This window comes from Propithecus coquereli, unplaced genomic scaffold (genome assembly GCF_000956105.1).
Source record: "Propithecus coquereli isolate 6110/MARCELLA unplaced genomic scaffold, Pcoq_1.0 Scaffold587, whole genome shotgun sequence".
Lineage (NCBI taxonomy): Eukaryota > Metazoa > Chordata > Mammalia > Primates > Indriidae > Propithecus > Propithecus coquereli.
The window spans coordinates 272,161-293,249 of record NW_012151807.1 but is presented as its reverse complement, the minus strand read 5'-3'; the positions used below and the strand labels follow the sequence as shown (position 1 = coordinate 293,249).

The window sequence follows — 21,089 nt, the reverse complement described above, 5'->3', positions numbered from 1 at the left end:
TTTCCAAAACACCCCTGGCGTGGCCCCACTCCCCACCACCCTGCTGGCACCGCCCGCCTCTAACACGGCAGTGAGATCCACATGGTGACAGGGCACTGGGGGGACTCTAGGAGCCGGTGCCAGCGGGTTTTGAGGGCTGAGCAGAACCTGTGAAGAAGTACTCTCTCCAACAGATGAATGCTCATTGCCAGGAGTGACGCCCACGCATGCCGGTGGTGCCAGGGTGGGCAGCGCTGGGTGGCTCCATCTCCTTATGGAATTGCCGTATTTTCCTCTCCCTTCAAGGAAGTTCTGCCTTCCCTGACCTTTGGCTCTCCCAGTTTCTACTCCCGGTGGCCTCAGAGGGCCTCTGTGTCCTCGTGGGCTACATGGGAAATCTAGTTTTGCTTTGGTTCCCCAGGCGCAGATGGCCAGCTCTGACCAGAGAGACACAGCCTTCTTCTTAGAGGGGACAGGGAAGGGCCTGAAGGAGGGGGCTATGTCTCTGGGATCCCCCAATCCCCCTCCGCCTCCCGGCACAGTGTCCTGTGCCCCGAGCTACTGGAGCACGGTACCGTCGGGGACCCATGCAGTGGCACATGAGAGGGATCTCAGGGTCACTGAGGCCAACCCCCTGCCCAGGCCGCCGTCAGACAGGCCCGCGCCAGCACTTCCCCAGCACCCAGAATCCTCCCCCACACTTCAGAATCGGATTGTCCAGCTCGTGCCTCCTTCGGATGAGCAGAGAAGTCGGACACCCTTTCTGGAGTTTGGACTTAGGAAAATGATAGTTGCTTTGTCCACCTGCCAAAATAAAACCTGTAATACTGAACATGTTTCTGGAATTTTGCTTTGCCCTGTCTTAGGTCGGGTTCCCTAGAGCAGAGTCCAAGATGGGTGAATCACTGAGGAAGGGTTCAGGAGAGGAGAGAGAGGGAGCGTGTCCGCCCTCGGGCAGGCAGGGGGAGAAGCCGAGCGAGGATGAGGATGTGGAGCTGGGGCCTGGGGAGCCCGTGCTGCCTCTCGGACAGTCCCCTCCAGAGGCTGGCGGTTCTGTGCCTGTGTCACCGCTGGATGGGGGCTGCCCTGGGGAGGAGGGCTGTGTATTTGCCCAGGCACTGTGGGCAGGATGGTTTCTGTCTGCCAAAGACGGGTGCAGGTGTGAGCTGTGAGCTGCCAGTACCCACGGAAGCTGGCCGCAGACACAGGGGTGAGGCTCCAGGAGCCTCTGGCAGATCCCCTGTGGGGAAGGGGGCACCTGCCCACCCCAGGTGAGATCCCTGCTCTCAAACCTGCCCTGGGACTCCCCCTGCTCAGCATAATCCAGGATGCTCCAAATTCCATGTGCCTCCTCCAACCACTTGCTTTCTACCCACAGAGGGGCAGGAGGGTGGGGAGGGGTTGGGAGAGCAGAGCTGCGGGCTGGGCTTTTTCCAAGGAAGGCCCTGAGCCCCAGACAGACGGCTCCCCCTGCCTGCCCACCACAGACTGCCTCTTCAAGGTGTGCCCCATGAACCGCTACTCGGCCCAGAAGCAGTACTGGAAGGCCAAGCAGACCAAGCAGGACAAGGAGAAGATCGCGGACGTGGTCTTGCTGCAGAAGCTGCAGGTGTGTGCGTGCGTGCACAGGCGTGCATCTGTCTGTGTGGACCTGGGCACGCACGCGGGGCCACTGCTTGTCAGAGCCAGTCGGGGCCCTGTGTCTGAGCTGAATGGTTTTTAAAACCCCGATATGCATGAGACTGGTGTGAGCTGCTGTGAATAAGGGGAGGAGGGGAAGTAGGGTGTCCTCACAGTGACCCACTAGTCTGTGTAACTTCTTTGTGCCAATTAGAAGAAGGTACCCCTTCCTCCAGGCTGGCACAGCCCTATGCCGGGGCATATGCCTCAGTGAGTGAAATATTGACACCATAGTGCAGTGAACAACCTGTACAGCTGTACGTGGAGTTCCCATTGGCTCCAGAGAGCCCCACTGGAGATCCCTGCATCTAGTCTTAACCTCTCCGCTTGTTCTATAGAGCTGGAGCCTGGGCCCTCGGATGGGCCTGGCCTGTCCGTGGTCATCCTGGGAATTTGCGGTAGAGCCTAGATGGCTGCTAGGTCTCTGACTCACCCTGGCTCGCTCAGCCATGTCGGTCGTGTCATGGTGCTAGGGCTTGGGGGTTGTTCATGGGCTCTTGTGGGCAGTGGTTCTGTTCACATCTGGGCAGGCTCCTCTGGACGGGGATCGGGGTCCTAAGCCCGGTCCCGATGGAAAAGAGAGTGGGAGGCTGCGGCTGTGGTCAGCAACTTTGCAGCCCGCTACTGAGACCCTTCCTCGGCCCTGGCGCCCGCCCCTTGCCATGCAGACCGTGCTTCCCTCTGTCCCCTTCCCCTGAGCCCCCTGCCCTGAGGAGCGGGGTCCAGATGGCGGCAGGCGGGCCCCGCCCCGTAGCTGTGAACTGGGCTGGAAAGGGGGCTGAGGCAGGCGGCCCGAGCACTGCTGTACGTAACCTTGTCTCTCTCGCTGGGGCGGGCGCTGCCCCGGGCCTACCTCCTGCTGCCCACAGGCCGAGTGCGGGCTGGGGACCTGGCCGGGTCTAGGGCATTCCCACGTGCAGAGCCACATACTCAGAACCACGTGTGGTCACACAGCCACACAGTGTTGCTTTGGGGAAGGCCACATGGTCCACGGCAAGGCTCCCCAGCTGCGACCCTCACTCCGGTCCCAATAACAGGACTGAGGGGGAGGGAAGGGCAGAGGGGCCGCTGCCCTCAGAGAGTGGCAGTCTGAGTGGGGAGACAGGGCCCTTGCCCTCCAGGAGTCCCTAATCTGATGGAGGAGACACAGCCTCTGCCCTCAGAGAACCCCCAACCTGATGGAGGAGACAGAGCGCCTACCCTCAGGCAGCTTCCAGTCTAACAGGAGACAGTGTCTAAAAAAATGTCGCTGATGGATACAAACCAAATCCTTGAGGCCACCAGAGATGGATCCATCGGAGTTGGATATGACCAGTCAGGGAAGGCTCCCTGCAGGCCGTGGGCCGGGTGTGCACACAGTTTGCGGAGAGAGGGTCACAGAGGAGTGGGGGTGAAGGAGGGAGCCAGGCAATGTCACCAAGTACCGCCCTGGCAGGCGGCCTGTGGTGGGGGGTGGCGAGGCCCAGCTTTAGGTTGCTGGGGTGTCGGGGCAGGGGGGCTTAAGGTCCTGCTGGCACGCCCCTCCAGGGGAGGTGGGGCTCGGCTCCCTGGGCTGTGTGTGCTGTCCCTCTGCACTCTGAGCCTCAGGCCCACACTGATAGGGGAGGCCATGGCTAGATGGCCTCTGAGAGTCGCTCTGGGGGCAGCGCCAGGAGCTGGGATGGGGTTCCAAGGGGTCCTGGAGTCCAGGGCAAGTGTGCATGCGTTTGTGTACACGCGCGCGGGTGCACGGAGATGGGGGATATCTCCCTTCAGGAGAGCTCCCAAGCCCACCCCTCACTTCCGTGTGTGTCTGCCCAGCACGCGGCCCAGATGGAACAGAAGCAAAATGACACGGAGAACAAGAAGGTGCACGGGGATGTCGTCAAGTACGGCAGCGTGATCCAGGTGAGCCCGGCCTGCGTCCCTCCCGCGGCCTCCCCGGCAGAGGCTGGCTGGCGCTGGGGAAGGGCGCCAGCAGACGCTGCTTCTGCGCGGTGTCCCCGGTGAAGAGGTGGCTGCCGTGGGTGGCCTGTGCGTCTGGGCCTGTGTGTGTCCGTTGCTGTGTGGCCTGCGTAGCCGTGCCAGTGGTCACCAGCAGAGTCTGGGGCCGCACTCTCTGGGTTCAAATCTGGGCCCTGCTGCTCCTCAGTAGTGTGACTTCAGGCAAGTCACTTAGTTGCAGTGTTTCCCTCTGGGGATTATTGTAAAATTACATGAGTTGATACAGGTAAAGTGTCTGAAACAGCTTCTGTTTTGTGGTCACTTGGCTGCCCGGCAGGGTGTGCCCATTTGAGTGTGTGTCTATGTCTGTCTCAGTCTGTGTGTTTGGGACAGTGTGTCCGACACTGTATGTGCAGCAGGGATGTGACCAAGGGCCCAGTGGGTCCCTCCCGCAGCCCCCGATGGGCTGTCCCCGGGCCTGGTGACCTCACCCCTGCCCCACCCACCCCCAGCTCCTGCACATGAAGAGCAACAAGTACCTGACAGTGAACAAGCGGCTGCCGGCCTTGCTGGAGAAGAATGCCATGCGGGTCACGCTGGATGCCACGGGCAACGAGGGCTCCTGGCTCTTCATCCAGCCCTTCTGGAAGCTGCGGAGCAACGGGGACAATGTGAGGACAGGGCCGGGGCTGGAGGGGCCTGGTGGAAGGGGCGGGTCCCAACTCCAGAGGGGCTCCCATAGTGTCTCTGATGTGGAGACTGCATGAGGATTGCCCATTTCTCAGAAGGGCAGACTGAGACCCACAGAGAGGCCGAAGGCCTGGCAAGAGGAGGTGCCCTGCCCTTTCCACCCTCACTGCTCTGCCTGTGTGCCGTAGGTGGTCGTGGGGGACAAGGTGATCCTGAATCCTGTCAATGCGGGGCAGCCTCTGCATGCCAGCAATTATGAGCTCAGCGACAACGCTGGCTGCAAGGAGGTGAGTGGGTGGGTGGGGCTGGCCCTGCGGTGGAGGCCGTCCACACATCCCTGGTGGTGTAGACACCCCTCCCTGCCACGGGCTCTGCCTCTAGCCCCATTTGGCCTGCTGGATGCGCTGGGCCTCCCTGCCCCTGCGCCCATCTCCCAGCACTGCCCCCCGCCCCCTACAGGCTGGCAGCCCCAGGGAAGCGGGGCTGGGGTCTGGGGGCCCTGGCTGGGAGAAGACCCGTCTCCTCGTGCTGTGGTGGTAGCTGGGCTGGTTCTTCCCTTCCCCTGTCCGGGCCCTCGATACTGGCCCCTCCTCAGCAGCTGGGGTCTGCCTGGCATCATGGGTCCCTCCGCCCTTCCCCAGGTCAACTCTGTGAACTGCAACACCAGCTGGAAGATCAACCTGTTCATGCAGTTCCGGGACCACCTGGAGGAGGTGTTGAAAGGAGTAAGGACTGGGAGCCCCACCACTGCCTCCCTGCGCAGCCAGCCCCTGCTGGTCTGGGTCCCTCTCCCGCTTCCTGCCGTGTCCCAGCCCCCAGGCCCTGCCCCAACCTGGCTCTGCACCCTTGAGGGCCCCACCGCGTGGCCCCAGCTGGTGGCCTCTTTTCTTGTCTCTGGCCAGAAACCCCACTTCAGCCTCTCCAGCCTCTGTTTCCTGTCTAGCTAAGGGGGTGTCAGTGGACGGGGGTCCCCATCGCCCCACCTTGGGTGGGCGCAGAGCCTTAGATCACCTAGTCTCCCCCCACTCCTGCTGCCTGGACCAGGTCAGGCCCCTGCCCTTTGCTCTGTGGCCTCTTTGGCAAGGAAGCGAGGCTGCCCGCTGGCTGAGTCTGGTGCCGTTGCCTGTGGCCTGGTCCCGGACATGCTGGGAGGAGGCGCCGGGGAGGGTCCGGACCTGAGGGTGGAGGGAGCTGTCTGGGGCTGCCAGGGAGATCCTTTGAGAAACCCTGAAAACCAGATGTGGGGGAGATGGGAGGGTTCAGAGGTGTCTTGAGTGGGGCTCCAGGGGATGGAACGAGCCTGCGGGGTACAGGGGGTCTGTGGGAGGGGCGGGCTTGGGGGGGCTCCTTGGCGAGGGGAACAGGCAGCACACCCGGCTGGGGTACTGTTAGAGGGGCAGGCGACAGGCGGGATAGCAGCCACCTGAGGAGGCCTCCCCGCCCTCCTCCCCAGCCAGGCTGCTGTTAGACTCTCCCGCCCCTCCCCTGCCTCAGTCCCCACCCTCCTCATCCCTCCCACCTCCCAGGCTGTTTCCGCCATGCCTGGCCCAGAATACTTCTCCCTCCCTCCCTTAAAACCCGAGCATCACGCATCACTCACACATCAGTCGAGGCCCAGCCCACGCACAGCCCCTCCCCGGAGCCTTCCCTGATGACACGTTCCGCCCTGGATCTGCGCAGCACTTAGAAAGCGAAGCATCACTTGGGCCTAACCCTGTGGTGCCACCCAGAGTGGTTTCTGGTGCAGCTGTCACAGCTCCGAGGTCAGATGACAGGCGACTCAGAAGCAAGACTTTCTCGTGCAAAGTCCACCCCTATGGTGTCCTCACGCTGCACTGCCTGGGCGCAGACACCGCTGGGTTCTTCCGTAGTGACCTGCCCCATCTCTGCTCGTCACTCACCCACGCATGCCCGCATTCCCGCCTGCGTTCGCTCCGCTGGCGCTCACTGAGTCCTGCGTCTAGGGCTGTGCTCAGTGGAGGGAAGATGGAGGATGCCGTAGTGACAATAGTAGGAGCAGCAGCTGTGCCCTGAGAGCCTGTGGGGCCAGGCTCCGTGGGAGGAAGTGTGGTGGAGAGACGAGGGCGTGGACCCAGGCGCGACTCATGTCCCATGTGCCGCTGGATGCGTGACCCTTGGCAGGAGGCATCCTCCCCTGGCCCAAGCTCCTCCACCCATTAAATGGGGATAGTGATGTATCTACCCAGAGGTGGGTGTGAGGATCTTGTAGCGTGGGAAGGTTCTCGTGAAGCCCGTGCACAGTGGCTGGCACGCAAGTGTGCCATGTTACTTCATTATACAGGTCATAATCCTCACAGTTTCTGCAGGGAGGTCACGGTGCTCCCATTTTACAGAAGAGGTAACTGAGGCGCAGAGATGTTAAGGAGCTTGTTCAAGGTCACACAGCTTTTAAGAGCAGAGCCAGGACCCAAACTAGGTCTCTGTGTCCAAAGCCACGGAGACGCCCTCTATGCTGCTGCAGTTTAGCGGGGGGCAAAGACGCGGGTGACAGCCGCCACCGTTCAGGCAGAAAGGGCCCGAGGAGAGGCGAGGCCCCTCCTCCACAGAGAGGGTGACTGCAGATGGGCCACTCGAGGCTCGGCAGGCTGTCCAGAGGTACAGATAGGGGAGGGAGGCTGTCAAGGGATGGTCGGACAAGGGAGGGCCGGGAGGGCTCTGGATCCAGGGTCTGGGACGAGGGCTGTGGGCAGAGTGCCTGGCCTGGCCCCTCTGGTGGGCTCAGCTCTGGAAGGAGCAAGGGGGCTGCCAGCGCCGCCTGTGTCTGAGGTAGGGGGGGCTGGGCATGGGAGGGCCCTGGAGCCAGCGGGCGCCTATCTGTCCTGAGCCCACCCCCCACCCCCACAGGGAGACGTGGTGCGGCTGTTCCACGCAGAGCAGGAGAAGTTCCTGACATGTGACGAGTACAGGGGCAAGCTGCAGGTGTTCCTGCGCACCACGCTGCGCCAGTCTGCCACCTCGGCCACCAGCTCCAACGCCCTCTGGGAGGTGGAGGTCAGAGCCCTGCTTGCGGCACCTCGGGCTCCACCCCTCCCTCTTCCCCAGCACCCTGGAGGGTGGGGGCCTCTCCTCTGAGCCCTTTGGGAGCCAAGAGGCCAGGGAGGGTCCAGGCACCCACCTGGCCAGCCTCCCTGTCCCGCCTCACTCCTGCGTGCCCCCAGGTGGTCCACCACGACCCCTGCCGCGGAGGAGCTGGCCACTGGAACGGCCTGTACCGCTTCAAGCACCTGGCCACCGGCAACTACCTGGCTGCCGAGGTGAGCGGTGGCAGAGGGTGTTCTGGGAGGTCAGGCCGGGCGCGTGCACGCGTGGGCGTGCGGGAGCATGTCGCACATCTGCGTACGTAGACATGGGACTGTGGACCTGGGTTTATCTGCATGCATTCATTCATTTATCACGTGTTATCAAATAAGTGCACGATTGTAAATCAGCCCAATAAATACTACTGTGCACCTACTACGTGCCAGGCGCTATTCTAGGTATGGAGGACAGAGCAGTGGGCAGAATGCCCAGCCTGTCCATACCGCACAGCTGTGTGTGTCGGGGCATTGGTATGTGTTGGGGGGTGTGTGTGTTCATCTGTGGATCTATGGAGAAGGGCCACGAAGGGCTCCTCTGAGAGTGACGTGGGCTTTGGAGCTAGAGGGGCACCCCTGGGAGAGTGGGGGCTGCCCGCCTGGACCCAGGGCCCTGTGTGGGTGACCTTGTTTTAGGGTGGGGTCACGTGGGTACAGCTTGGCGTCCAGTAGCTCCCCATCTTGCATCTCTGTCCAGGAGAACCCCAGCTATAAAGGTGACTCCTCAGATCCCAAGGGAGCAGGAATGGTGAGGACCAAAGAGCGACCAGGGGCCCCTCTGGGGGTGGACGGGGACAGGGGAGGCCCTGAAACCCTGGGAGGGAGGCTGGAGGGACAAGGTCCCTCAGGTGGGATCCTAGGTGGTTTCAGGGGCCTGAGAGGAGGGAGGGGCCCCTGCCTGATTTGGGGTCCTCACCCCAGGGTGCCCAGGGCCGTGCAGGCCGCAGGAATGCTGGAGAGAAGATCAAGTACCGCCTGGTGGCTGTGCCCCACGGCAACGACATTGCCTCTCTCTTTGAGTTGGACCCCACCACGTTGCAGAAAACCGACTCCTTCGTGCCCCGGTGGGTACGCGCCACGTGTCTGGGGGCTGGCCGGGGTGCCCAGGCTGGGCCACTCTGTCTCTGGGACTCTCCCAATCTGCCACTCCTCTGACCTCCTGAGGTCCTTTGGCCTCTGGGGTCCTTGCGGGTCCCACCCCTCTGGGGATCCAGCTCTGTAATCCGTCGGCAGCTGACACCACTGCGTGCTTGCACGTGCCCGGCACCAGGTCCTGCACACGCCGGGTGCTGCCTCACACCCACTGCGTCATCAAACACCTTTGCTCCGCTGTTGCTCATCGGTCACCTGCCCCAGTCCGTCTGGGTGCTCAGGTGCAGGCTGCACAAGTTTGTCCACGGCACAGCAGCACGGGGAACCCAGGCACTGGGTGGGGAGGCCTGGTTCCCCGACTTTGTCCCACCAGCCCTGAGGTTCTAGTACGTAACATCCAGAAACTTCCAGAGTGTCAATCCAGACTTTAGCAGCTTACTCAGTTACTCTGCCTCAGTCTTCTCATCTGTAAAGTGGGAATATCAAGTTTACTATGAACGGGACTGATGGGAGAATTAACTGAGTCACTTTATAGGCCCATTATGGGCCTTCCCCAAAACTCTTGGGGCCAGATGCATTTTGATATTTGGATCGTTTTCATTTCAGAAAGGTAACCTGACATTTCATAATCAAAGACACGAGTATTTCTGTGAAATGCATGTGTTTCTGTGAAATGCACGCATCTTGACATTCAACGGGATAAATAGTCTAAAAAGCCTCACTTACCAGATGAATTTTGGTTCCAAGTTACGAACAAGCTTTGGTTTGGGGAGTGTGGCCGAGGCCGGGGCCTGAGCGAGGGCGGCAGTTACAGTGGGGCGCGGGGCTTGCTGGGGCCATCCCTCTCTGGCCTCAGGACCCCCACCTGGAGGGGCGCCAGCGGCCCCCGCCGCGGCCGTTGAGGGCGTGGAGTAAGGCGGAGCATGTGACAGCGCCAGAGAGGTGGACCAGCGGCAGCGGGTCGCACCCAGGGTGCACTGCTGCAGCCCCACCCTCCGCCCTGCAGGAACTCGTACGTGCGGCTGCGGCACCTCTGCACCAACACGTGGATCCAGAGCACCAGCGTGCCCATCGACGTGGACGAGGAGCGGCCCATCCGGCTCATGGTGCGGCCCGCTCGGGGCGGGGCGGGGGCAGGGGCAGCTTTCCCCAGATGCCCTGCTGACCCCTGTCCCTGCAGCTGGGCACCTGCCCCACCAAGGAGGACAAGGAGGCCTTTGCCATCGTGTCGGTGCCCGTGTCCGAGATCCGAGACCTGGACTTCGCCAACGACGCCAGCTCCATGCTGGCTAGCGCTGTGGAGAAACTCAGCGAGGGCTTCATCAGCCAGAATGATCGCCGGTGCGCTGCAGGGGCGCGCCACCGAGGTTTTCTGAGTGATCATGCCCTCCCAGGGCCCGCGTTTTACCAAGAAAGGAGTCACAGAGCAGAGGCCAGGCAGACAGGGGACAGGGCCAGGGTGGGGGCGATGGAGGTGGGCATTTGTCCTGGAGTTGGGTGCCTGCCTCACTGCTCACATAGTCCCAGACTAACCCCATGATGGAGCCATCGCTGTCCTTGCTTTACTGATGATGGGTCTGAGGCTCAGAGAGGTTAAGAGACTTGCCCAGGGTCACACAGCTAGCAAGTGGCAGAGTCAGGATGTAAATGCAGACCCCACCCACACCAAACACCCTACCTCGTGCCCTGTGGTTCCTTTCCCGATCGGAATATTCTGAGATTCTGTCTTGGGGACACTTCAGAATCCAGGGTGTGTGGGCCCGGAATGTTTTGAGAGCAGTTGAGGGTAAAGCCGGGGAGAGAAGCTGTAGGCTGATGGTGGGCTTTGTGCTTTGGGCCAGTGAGTGACCTCAGGGAAGCCCTGCTTTGGGAAGGGCTGTTGCCCATGGGGCGTGTCTGTGTGGGCGCCTCACACTCATCACCCACGGTGTCCCCTTGGCCAGGTTCGTCATCCAGCTGCTGGAGGACCTGGTGTTCTTTGTCAGTGATGTCCCCAACAATGGGCAGAATGTTCTGGACATCATGGTCAGCAAGCCCAACCGGGAGCGGCAGAAGCTGATGAGGGAGCAGAACATCCTCAAACAGGTGCTCGTGCGCGAGCGGGGATGGCCCGCTGCGGTCTCCCTGCGGCTTCTCCTCACCCCTTTTAAAAATGGGTGTTTGTGGGCACGGCCACGTGCCAGGCACTTCCCAAGTACCCTGCCTGTTTCGACTCATGCGACCCCCACCACCTGGAGGAGGTGCCATTAGTGTCATCCCTGTTTTACTGAGGGGACAGGATCTGAACGCACCATGCCAGGTTCAGAACTTGGCTTTTCGAAAAAAATTTTTCTCTAAGCTTCTATTATGAGAATTTTCCAATATTGAGAAGGTATTGAAAGAATAGTCCAATGAACATGGCGCATCTGCCATCTGAGTTCAGCTGTTTCCATTTTGCCGTTTGGCTTGATGTGACGGTCCAGCCTCCGTCCTTCCACCCAACTAGGCTGTTCACCCTGACACTTTCCCGCGTGCATCTCCCAAGAGTACGGACAGTGTCCTACACAGCCACAGCACCGTCGCCATACCTAGAGAGCTAGTGGTAATACCCGGTCCCTATCAGATTTCCCTACCTTTCCCGAAATGCCTTTTTAAAGCTTGATTTTTTTTTTTTTTTTTTTTTGAGGCAGAGTCTCACTGTGTTGCCCGGGCTAGAGTGCCGTGGCGTCAGCCTAGCTCACAGCAACCTCAAACTCCTGGGCTCAAGCGATCCTCCTGCCTCAGCCTCCCGAGTAGCTGGGACTACAGGCATGCGCCACCATGCCCGGCTAATTTTTTCTATGTATTTTTAGTTGTCCAGTTAATTTCTTTCTAATTTTAGTAGAGACGGGGGTCTCGCTCTTGCTCAGGCTGGTTTCGAACTCCTGAGCTCAAACAATCCGCCCGCCTCGGCCTCCCAGAGAGGTAGGATTACAAGCGTGAGCCACCACGCCCGGCCTTAAAGCTTGATTTTTAAGCCAGGATCCAACTAAGGTTTTTTCATTCCTTTCGGTTGTTTTCTCTCTTGGGTCTCTGTTCCAGAAGAGTTTTTCACCCCCCACCCCGAAACCCATCTTTTGTATTTTGGTGATTATATTAGTTTTGTTGATGAGGCAGGCCTGAGTCTTACCGCTTAAGCTCTGGCCACGGTGGCCTGGCCTGCCTTTTCTCTGGGCCCCAGACGCCTGGGCTGCAGGGACCCTCTGCTCTTCCCCAGCTGCTGAGCCGGCCCCGGATCTGAGCCGGGGTTAGAATCCATGTCAGGGAGGGATGGACTGAGGTCGGGGTTGTGGTTCTGGCCAGGAGTAGGGAGCTGGGCTAGAGTTGGGGCTGATGTGGTCCAGCTTACAGTCAGCTTGGCCTTGATGTCAGAGGTGGCTTTAGGGCAGGGTCAGCTGGGGAACTAGGGGTGCAGGCAGGTGTGGGGGCATCCCTCCTCACCCTCCGCGATCCCCCAGATCTTTGGCATTCTGAAGGCCCCATTCCGCGACAAGGGGGGTGAGGGTCCGCTGGTGCGGCTGGAGGAGCTGTCGGACCAGAAGAACGCCCCCTACCAGCACATGTTCCGCCTGTGCTACCGCGTGCTGCGGCACTCCCAGGAGGACTACCGCAAGAACCAGGTGGGCCGCGCTGCTGCGCACGCGCTCGCTCGCTCGTGGTTTGCTCCTCACTGCGAACTTCCACGGGTGCACGCCCTGGGTGCTGTGGGGCACCGGGCAGCAGGGCCAGCCTCACGGGCGCGCGATCTGGGTGCTGTGGGGCACCGGGCAGCAGGGCCAGCCTCACGGGCGCGCGATCTGGGTGCTGTGGGGCACCAGGCAGCAGGGCCAGCCTCACAGGCGCGTGATCTGGGTGCTGTGGGGCACCAGGCAGCAGGGCCAGCCTCATGGGCGCGCGCCCTGGCTCAGTGCTCACGAGGGCCTCGTGCTGGGTTCGGTGCTCTGCTGGTGTTGAACAGGGGCCTGCTACAGACTTTAGTACTGGGCTCCACAACCTCTGTAGCTGGTCCTGCCAGGAGGACAAGGCCCCTGCCCTCGTGGAGGTGTCACTCTATAGGGCAGACAGACCACGATCTAAATACTACAACGCAAAGCCACTCTTCTGCTCGGTGCTGGCTTCCTCTCCTGGACCCCCGCCTTTCTAGGGTGGGGGCCTCTGCCTGTGTGGGTCCCTGCTAGGGTCTGGGGCACTGTTCTGGAGCAGAGCTGGGTCCCCATGCCCCACCTGTGGCTCTCCGTGACCCTCGGCCCGTCCGTCCCCCAGGAGCACATTGCCAAGCAGTTTGGGATGATGCAGTCCCAGATCGGCTATGACATCCTGGCCGAGGACACGATCACCGCGCTGCTGCACAACAACCGCAAGCTCCTGGAGAAGCACATCACCAAGACCGAGGTGGAGACCTTCGTCAGCCTTGTGCGGAAGAACCGGGAGCCCAGGTGCGCCCACCCCCTCCCGTCCCTGCCCAGGGCGGAAAGTCTGCTGGTGCTGGTTGTTAAAATACCAGCATGCCTCTGTACCTGTTGGTAGACTGCCACCTCCCTGAGGCCCTGCTCTTCCCAGCCCTTCTCCGGGATCCTCCCAAATTTGGCCCACTCTAGCAGCGAGAGGAGTGACTCCTGGTGTAGTAGGAGGCCCCCAAGACCCTTTTCCAGTGGCAAAGTCAGTGCCCGTGCTGAACAAGTTGTTAAACACTTTGAATGTCACCCTGCCCTTGTGTCTCCTTCCCCTGACCCCTGGGCCCCCGACTAGCCTCTCCCCTGTCCCAGGGTGATGCCCTTGGGTTGTCCCTCCCTGGGAAGCTGGGAACCCATCCCAGCCACCTGCAAACCTTGCAGGGAGCAGGAGCAGTAAGCTGGTTCCAGGGCACCAGTGCTGCCAGGTGGGGAAGGGGAGGATGGGCTTCGTCTCTACAGAGCCAGCCTCTGAGCCCCTCCCACACCCTGCTGTGACCACCCTAGGTTCCTGGACTACCTGTCTGACCTGTGTGTATCCAACCACATCGCCATCCCTGTCACCCAGGAGCTCATCTGCAAGTGTGTGCTGGACCCCAAGAACAGCGACATTCTCATCCAGACCGAGTGAGCACTGCGCCACCCCTGCCCACAGCCCAGCGGCCCACACCTGGGCTCCAGCCTACCCCGCCCCCCAGCTGCCTTAGAGCTGGGCCCTGTCTGGGTTTAGGCTGGAACTGGCACCCTTGCTCTCTGCAGATACGAACCCAGCGTCTGCCATGCCCAGTTCTGTGCCTGGCACCGTGGGGGAGGGGGAGGGGGCACAGAGGAGAATGAGCCGAGGACCCCGTATTTGACGTGCTCATGGTCTGTCTGGGTCCCAGGGTGGAAACACCTTCCCCGTGGGAGGCAGCGCTCAGGGAGAGCCCTGTGTGCCTGGCCGTGTGCAGGGAGGGCCTGGCGTCCTGTGACGGGTGCCGTTGGCCTGCAGGCTTCGGCCCGTGAAGGAGATGGCCCAGTCCCATGAGTACCTGAGCATCGAGTACTCAGAGGAGGAAGTGTGGCTCACGTGGACGGACAAGAATAACGAGCACCATGAGAAGAGCGTGCGGCAGCTGGCCCAGGAGGCGCGGGCTGGCAACGCCCACGACGAGAACGTGCTCAGCTACTACAGGTGCCCGGCCCAGCCCCTTCCCCCTTCCGGGGCCCTTTGGGCCTTCTGAGTAGGCCTCAGCCTGTTCCTGCTGACGGGTGAGCTCTGCCGGCTTCAGGTGGGGCTCCCGCCTCCTTGGGAAGAGGCGTCCCTGCCTCCGTTCCCTCGCTGCGCGCCTCATGCCAGGAGGGTGAGTGTGTGGCCCGGATAGCACTCGGTGGCCTTGAGGCCGGGCGCAGCACAGTAACCAGGCTTCAGAGAAACCCAGCCTGTCTCCAGACATACATACCTTTATTAATAACACTAGATCTTCTGAAATGCTTGCCGCGTGCCAGGCACGGTTGTACACACTGCACCCGGTCACCCATGTGAGCCCCACAGCAATCCTGTGAAGTAGGTACTATCATTGCCCCCCTTGTAAAGTTGGGGAAATGGAGGCACAGAGAGGTAAAGGCACTTGCCCAAGGCTACACAGCCCTAAGTGGTGAGCCTCGGTTCACACCCAGGTGTCTGGCTCCAGAGCCCTCGGGAGGTAAAGTGGTCTCTGAGGCAGCAAAGGGCATGGCGTGGCTCAGGGCACAGCAGAGCTCCCTGCACCCCTCGTTTTTGTATCTCTGCCCCTCCTGCCCCCTCTCTCCTGGCTTGCCCTCAGCCTCCCTGCCTGAGGCTGGCTCTTCTCACCTCACTCTCCGTCCCGCTCCCTGCCTCCCCCTCATCTGTGCGACATCCCTCTTCCTGCAAAGACCTGTCCTGGCTGAGCCAGAAAGTGTTTTTCCTCCTTAGCATGGAGGGAGAGAAGCGATGGGTTTTCTGTTGACCTAACTCAGAATTGTGTTCTTACTGTTACGGTGGCCGTTCGTGCTCTAACCTAATCCCTCCCGCCCCACCCGCCGTGTTCTCACCGTCCTCCCTGCCCGCAGGTACCAGCTGAAGCTCTTTGCCCGCATGTGCCTGGACCGGCAGTACCTGGCCATCGACGAGATCTCCCAGCAGCTGGGTGTGGACCTGATCTTCCTGTGCATGGCGGATGAGATGCTGCCCTTTGACCTGCGCGCCTCCTTCTGCCACCTGATGCTGCACGTGCACGTGGACCGCGACCCCCAGGAGCTGGTCACACCTGTCAAGTTCGCCCGCCTCTGGACTGAGATCCCCACAGCCATCACCATCAAGGAGTGAGAGGGCTGGAGGGTGGGCGGGCAGGGCTGGAGCAGAGGCTGGGCGGGCAGGCGGCCGGGGCTTTCATGCCTCTCCGCCTCCACCGCAGCTATGATTCCAACCTCAACGCTTCCCGAGATGACAAGAAGAACAAGTTTGCCAGCACCATGGAGTTCGTGGAGGACTACCTCAACAACGTGGTCAGCGAGGCCGTGCCCTTTGCCAACGAGGAGAAGAACAAGCTGACCTTCGAGGTGGCTGGGGGATGCGCGGGGACTGGGTCCGAGGGCTCTGGCTTGCCCCCCACGGGCCTCAGGCCGCACCCAGGGGTGGGTCGTGGTATCCATGACCCCACTTCCTTCCGTGCCCCCAGCCAGTACAGGCGACCGCATAGAGGGCTGGGGCTCTCCCAGTGGTAGGCCTCCATTCTGGCCGTGCGGTGGCCCCTCCCCGGCCACTCACCCTATCCGTCCAGGGCCCCGCCTTTCCTGAGGCCCCACCCTGCCATGACGTTTCTGGTCCAGGCCCCCCCCAAAGCCACGCCCCGTGCACCAGCCCCGCCCACCCTCACAGCCCCGCCCCCTCTCCGCAGGTGGTCAGTCTGGCGCACAATCTCATCTACTTCGGCTTCTACAGCTTCAGCGAGCTGCTGCGGCTCACTCGCACACTGCTGGGCATCATCGACTGCGTGCAGGGGCCCCCAGCCATGCTGCAGGCCTACGAGGACCCAGGCGGTGAGGCCTCTGCCCGGCCTGGGCCGCCCACTGCCCTGTGGTCCTCAGCGACCTCTCTGATCAGCCCCCTGTGCAACCTGCCTCAGGGCTCTGCTGCAAGGGGGTGTCTTGAACCCCGATGCCCTGCAGCCTTGGCTGGACCAGCCACTGTGGAGACCCGGGGTCTGGCAGAGTTGCTGTCCAGCACTGCTTGGTCTTGAGGGGAGGTAGTGAGGGAGGAGGGGAGACAGAGCCCAGCCATCGTGGAGCCACAGTCGGGGAGGAGACACAGCCCTCGCATCCGGTGTGAGCTGGGAGGGAGGCACAGCCTGTCTGAGGCGTGAGCCGCAGCCCTGCCCTCACAGACAGCCCCAGGCCACACAAACTCATCTAAACTAGAATGTCTACAATCTGGCACTTGCTTTTTAGGGCTCCTCCCACAGTGTCCCTCAGTCCCCCATGCTCTGTAGTACTCTCAGGGTTTCCCACAGAGAATTCTCACCCGTCTCCCCACAGAACTCACCTTTGTCCTGGCCCGCCTTCCTTTTCCCAGATTTGGCTTAAAGCTCACCTCCCCCAGGAAGCCTTCCTGGGTTAGCCCTGTCCTTTCCTTGGCAAGGCTTTGTCCTGCAGCTGACACAGTGTGCACTCACTGCCTCCCCCGTCAGACCAGGCAGCCCTGCTACGCGCCCTCGGTAACCCCCTCCCGCTCCCTGCTCCGCAGGTAAGAACGTGCGGCGGTCCATCCAGGGCGTGGGGCACATGATGTCCACCATGGTGCTGAGCCGCAAGCAGTCTGTCTTCGGTGCCCCCAGCCTGCCTGCTGGTGCCGACGCTGCTGAGCCGCTGGATAGGAGCAAGTTTGAGGAGAACGAAGACATCGTGGTGATGGAGACCAAGCTGAAGATCCTGGAGATCCTGCAGGTGCGTGCGGGGCCGTGGGGCTGGGAGGAGGGCGGCGCCGAAGGCCGCAGCGCGAGCCCCTCAGATGTCAGCGTGTGGTGCTGGAAGACTCCGAAGGGATCTGTGTCAAGCCCAGCGGTTCTCAAAGTGTGGTCCGTGGGCCGGCAGTGTCAGCACCACCCGGAACGTGTTAGAAGTGCACATTCTCGGCCCCAGCCCGGACCTACTGAGCCAGGAACACTGCAGGCGGCCCGCGGGCCGCTGTGACAAGCCCTGCAGGCGAGTCTGATGTGTGCCGGAGTCTAGCTCAGGCTCCCATTTTACAGATGAGGAACGTGGGGGGGACTGTCTCGCGGTCGCGGGGAGGCTGAAGCAGAGCTAGAGATGGGAGGACCTGACCTATCCTGCGCAAGGGCGATGCCGCCACCTGCTCCGGTCTCGGCCGAGATGCTCCCGCCGCACCGGGGAGGGGCGCGTAGGGTCCCGAGGAGGGTGGAGGACTCCTGCTTTGCCTTGCTGTCAGCAGAGGGCGGGAAGGGTAATGCAGTGACCTCCGCCAGGGACCCACTCTGGCCGGGGGGTCGGGGAGGGGGCCTCCATGTCTGCGGCCTGCGGGTGGCCAGGGGCTCTGTGCCTCAAGGACGGAGGCCAGGAAGGGTGTCTGCCGACCCTGTGTCCTCACCCCCACCCCTCAATGGCTTCTCCGGCTTCCTCAGTTTCCCCTCCCTCTGAGAGCCCCAGGGACTGTTTGGCTGAGCAGAATAGGACAAGGGTGGCCTGGGCCTGGGCGCGTCATCTCCTTTCCTGTCAGCGTCCAGCCTGGGGGAGAGGGACTGAGCGGGCTGGGGCGGGGGCTCCAAAGCTGCCCCATGCTGAGGGCAGGCACCATCCCCCACGGCTGCGGCAGGAGCTGGGGAGAGGGTCCTGGGGCCTCCCTGGACATCTGTGCTGAGGACCCTCTCCAAGTGCCAGAGCCCCTTCGGGGTCCCCCTCTCCCCTTCCGGAGCAGGAGGGGGCTCTGACCGCAGTGCTCACCGCACCCTCCCGTCCTCTGCAGTTCATCCTCAACGTCCGCCTGGATTACCGCATCTCCTACCTGCTGTCTGTCTTCAAGAAGGAGTTCGTGGAGGTGTTCCCCATGCAGGACAGCGGGGCTGACGGCACGGCCCCCGCCTTCGACTCCACCAGTGAGCCCCCGCCCTGCTCCCCCTGCCTTCAGGCTGCGGCTGTGTGACTGGCTGGGTGGCGGCAGTGGGGTGCAGCCGGCTCCCCTGCTCTGCCTTGCTCTCCGGTCTGCAGAGGCCTTTTCCCTCCATCGTCTCATTTAATTGCCATGGTGATAGGGAAGGGCAGGGACCCTTCCCTCCACTTCCTAAATGGGGAAACTGAGGCCCACAGAGGAGCAGGGACTTGCCCAAGATCACAGGCTGAGTCAGACTAGGACGCGGTCTCCTGACTGCCAGCTGGTGCCTCTGTCCATGTCCTGCCCCACAGGGCAGTGGGGCTGCCATGGCTCTGGTCCTGCTTGTGCCGTTCCAGCAACCCTCCTCTTCCTCCCAGGGAGGGGCAGGGAGGGGGGCTGCTACCCAGCTGGTGCTGGGTGGGGGTCAGAGCTCTCCCCGTGCTCCCCGTCTTTCCTGGGCATGCACTGACCACTTCCCCCATCTGCCCTCTTGTTCCCACAGCTGCCAACATGAACCTGGACCGCATCGGGGAGCAGGCGGAGGCCATGTTTGGAGTGGGGTGAGGCCAGGGTGGAGCCGGGGGCTGTGTGTGGGTTGGGCTGGGCTGGGTTTCCTGCGGGCTGGCCCTGCCCCGTCTATCACCCACTGCAGACCTTCAGACCTTCGTCTGGCTTCCCGTGCTGACCCTCCCCTGCCTGCCCAGGCCCCGTGCTCCAGGGCTACTTGGGTCCGGCCCTCTTGGCCATCCCCTGCCCCCACTCTGGGCGGTTGTGCTTTTAACTGCACAGGGGGACTTGAGTCAGGAGCTGCACGGATGTCCCTGGTCCCATGGCGGGGAGGAGGTGTGGGGATCCTCGGCCTGACAGGTGGGGTGGGGAGGGCTCACCGGGAGCTCTGTCGTCATTTGGGTGCCATGCTCGTCCCTGGCGTCTAGCAGAGCCCATGGACCCCTTCTCGGAATAGCAATTTCAAATTCATAAAATAAAGCACATAAAATTACAAAGGAAACCAATGGCTTTGAGGTACAGTTATCAAAATATTGAGGAAAACAAATTTGAAGTGACAGTTATGTATGTGCCTCTCTATTAACACATTATATAACAAGCCGTCCCGGCGGGTGTAATTAGCGCGTTGCTTCAAAGCAGTGAGGAACGTAAACGATATTTCACGATTTCTGTTAACAACTCTGAGGTGCTGTGAAAACATCTGTGATTTTCATGGTGACAAACTCACAGTTACCACTCCTAATACTTCCTCACTGAAGGAAATGCTACATTTTGGTTCGACGTTGGTAAAAATAAGGACGTGACGGTTTCTCCGTCTCTGGTCGTGGACCCGGCCGCTCTGCGTGCGTCGGTGCGGCGGTGGGGCCTGCGGGGCCGTCCTGAGAGCCCCTGCTTCAGTTGCTTACGCAAGGGGAGCCCTGAGGGATCCCAGGAGACTCGGGGTCGCGGGGGTGGTGCTCAGGCAGTGGCTGTTCACAGACTGGTGAGAAAGCGTCAATATTTTAACAAATTCAGAAGGCTGGCGTTGCATGTGCTGAATGGGTGGCGGGGAGTGTGCTCGTGCCCGCGCCCCTGGGCAGCAGGGGCTGAGCCAGGCGTGCACACGAGCCTGTGCCCCCAGGAAGACGAGCAGCATGCTGGAGGTGGACGACGAGGGCGGCCGCATGTTCCTGCGCGTGCTCATCCACCTGACCATGCATGACTACGCGCCGCTGGTCTCGGGTGCCCTGCAGCTGCTCTTCAAGCACTTCAGCCAGCGCCAGGAGGCCATGCACACCTTCAAGCAGGTGACGGGACTCCCTGGCACTGGCAGTGAGCGTTAGGCCTGTGCTGGGTGCTGGGATGATTAATGAGCTCCCAGCTCACGGGGGGAACTTGGGTGCACATTTGGGGTTTTCAGCCTCGCTGAGCTCCTTGAAGGCGAGGACCGAGCCTTGGCCACCTTTGCCTCCTTCCAGCCTGGCTCAGTGCCTGCCATTTCTTACGATGTGGACAGCACTTTGCAGTTTGCAAACGCTATTACATGCACCTATGTTGAGAGCTTTGAATCGTGCCTAGCGCGGGCAGCCTTCACTAAGGTGCCTGTTACGTTGATGTCACGTAGTCTCAACAGCCCCCCGTGAAATCCCTGTACACGTACATGCTGGCCTTTAAAAGTAAGTGCTTGCTGCGTACCAGGCACTGAGCACCGGACTTGCGCCATCTCACGGGATTCCCGCAGCCCCGGCGGTGTGGTTACGACGCCTTCCCATGTGGGGGGAGAAGTCGAGGCCCAGGGAGCTTTCCCTCCCGTGCCCGCTGACCCAGAGTGAGGGCGGTGGCAGACGCGGGCCCAGGCCTTCAGAAGTCAGGTTCCTTTTCAGCCAGTGTTCAGTGAGGCCAGTGTGCTTTGCCCTGCCCATTTGGGGTCTGAGTGAACAAGTGACAGGCCACAGAAGTATGTGACACTAGTCAGTGAGTAACTGAAGACAGGTGATGTGGCAGCTCAGGGCAGGGAGTGCAGGGAGGCCTATAGCCATCAGGGAAGGCTTCCTGGAGGTGGTGAGCTTATGGCAGGGCCATAAACACTGAGTGGGATTTGGCTCGGTGGAGAGGGACAGGTGGTGGTGGGGTGAGCCGGGGCGGTGGGAGTCCTGGACTAGGGAAGCTCTCCAAGCGGACTGGGGGCCGTCTCACCAGCCGGGCGCACCCTCTACCTGCAGGTGCAGCTGCTGATCTCAGCCCAGGACGTGGAGAACTACAAGGTGATCAAGTCGGAGCTGGACCGGCTGCGGACCATGGTGGAGAAGTCAGAGCTGTGGGTGGACAAGAAGGGCAGCAGCAAGGGCGAGGAGGTGGAGGCGGGCACTGCCAAGGACAAGAAGGAGGTGAGCGGGCTGCAGGGAGCCGGGGCAGGACTCCCGTGTGGGCTGGGCCTGGCTGACCTCCACCCGTTCTGCGCTCCCAGCGGCCCACGGACGAGGAGGGCTTTCCGCACCCACCCGGGGAGAAGAGCAGCGAGAACTACCAGATCGTCAAGGGCGTGAGTGGCCAAGGGTCCCTGGGCCA

The 21,089-nt window shown here is 61.6% G+C and overlaps 1 protein-coding gene across 1 annotated transcript in view; it reads left to right on the top strand.

Moving 5' to 3' along the window:
- ITPR3 (inositol 1,4,5-trisphosphate receptor, type 3) overlaps positions 1-21,089 on the top strand; it is a 63,573-nt gene that overhangs the window by 23,578 nt on the left and 18,906 nt on the right. Inside the window, exons 3-27 of the mRNA XM_012658447.1 lie at positions 1,467-1,588; positions 3,460-3,546; positions 4,095-4,253; positions 4,461-4,559; positions 4,914-4,997; positions 7,138-7,284; positions 7,452-7,547; positions 8,065-8,115; positions 8,289-8,431; positions 9,466-9,565; positions 9,640-9,800; positions 10,403-10,544; positions 11,936-12,097; positions 12,741-12,913; positions 13,436-13,555; positions 13,920-14,102; positions 15,002-15,253; positions 15,346-15,490; positions 15,829-15,970; positions 16,674-16,873; positions 17,910-18,039; positions 18,538-18,595; positions 19,663-19,828; positions 20,744-20,908; positions 20,989-21,063. Of these exons, the coding sequence (XP_012513901.1) occupies positions 1,467-1,588; positions 3,460-3,546; positions 4,095-4,253; positions 4,461-4,559; positions 4,914-4,997; positions 7,138-7,284; positions 7,452-7,547; positions 8,065-8,115; positions 8,289-8,431; positions 9,466-9,565; positions 9,640-9,800; positions 10,403-10,544; positions 11,936-12,097; positions 12,741-12,913; positions 13,436-13,555; positions 13,920-14,102; positions 15,002-15,253; positions 15,346-15,490; positions 15,829-15,970; positions 16,674-16,873; positions 17,910-18,039; positions 18,538-18,595; positions 19,663-19,828; positions 20,744-20,908; positions 20,989-21,063 (3,362 nt within the window). The remainder of the gene's footprint in view (positions 1-1,466; positions 1,589-3,459; positions 3,547-4,094; positions 4,254-4,460; positions 4,560-4,913; positions 4,998-7,137; positions 7,285-7,451; positions 7,548-8,064; positions 8,116-8,288; positions 8,432-9,465; positions 9,566-9,639; positions 9,801-10,402; positions 10,545-11,935; positions 12,098-12,740; positions 12,914-13,435; positions 13,556-13,919; positions 14,103-15,001; positions 15,254-15,345; positions 15,491-15,828; positions 15,971-16,673; positions 16,874-17,909; positions 18,040-18,537; positions 18,596-19,662; positions 19,829-20,743; positions 20,909-20,988; positions 21,064-21,089) is intronic.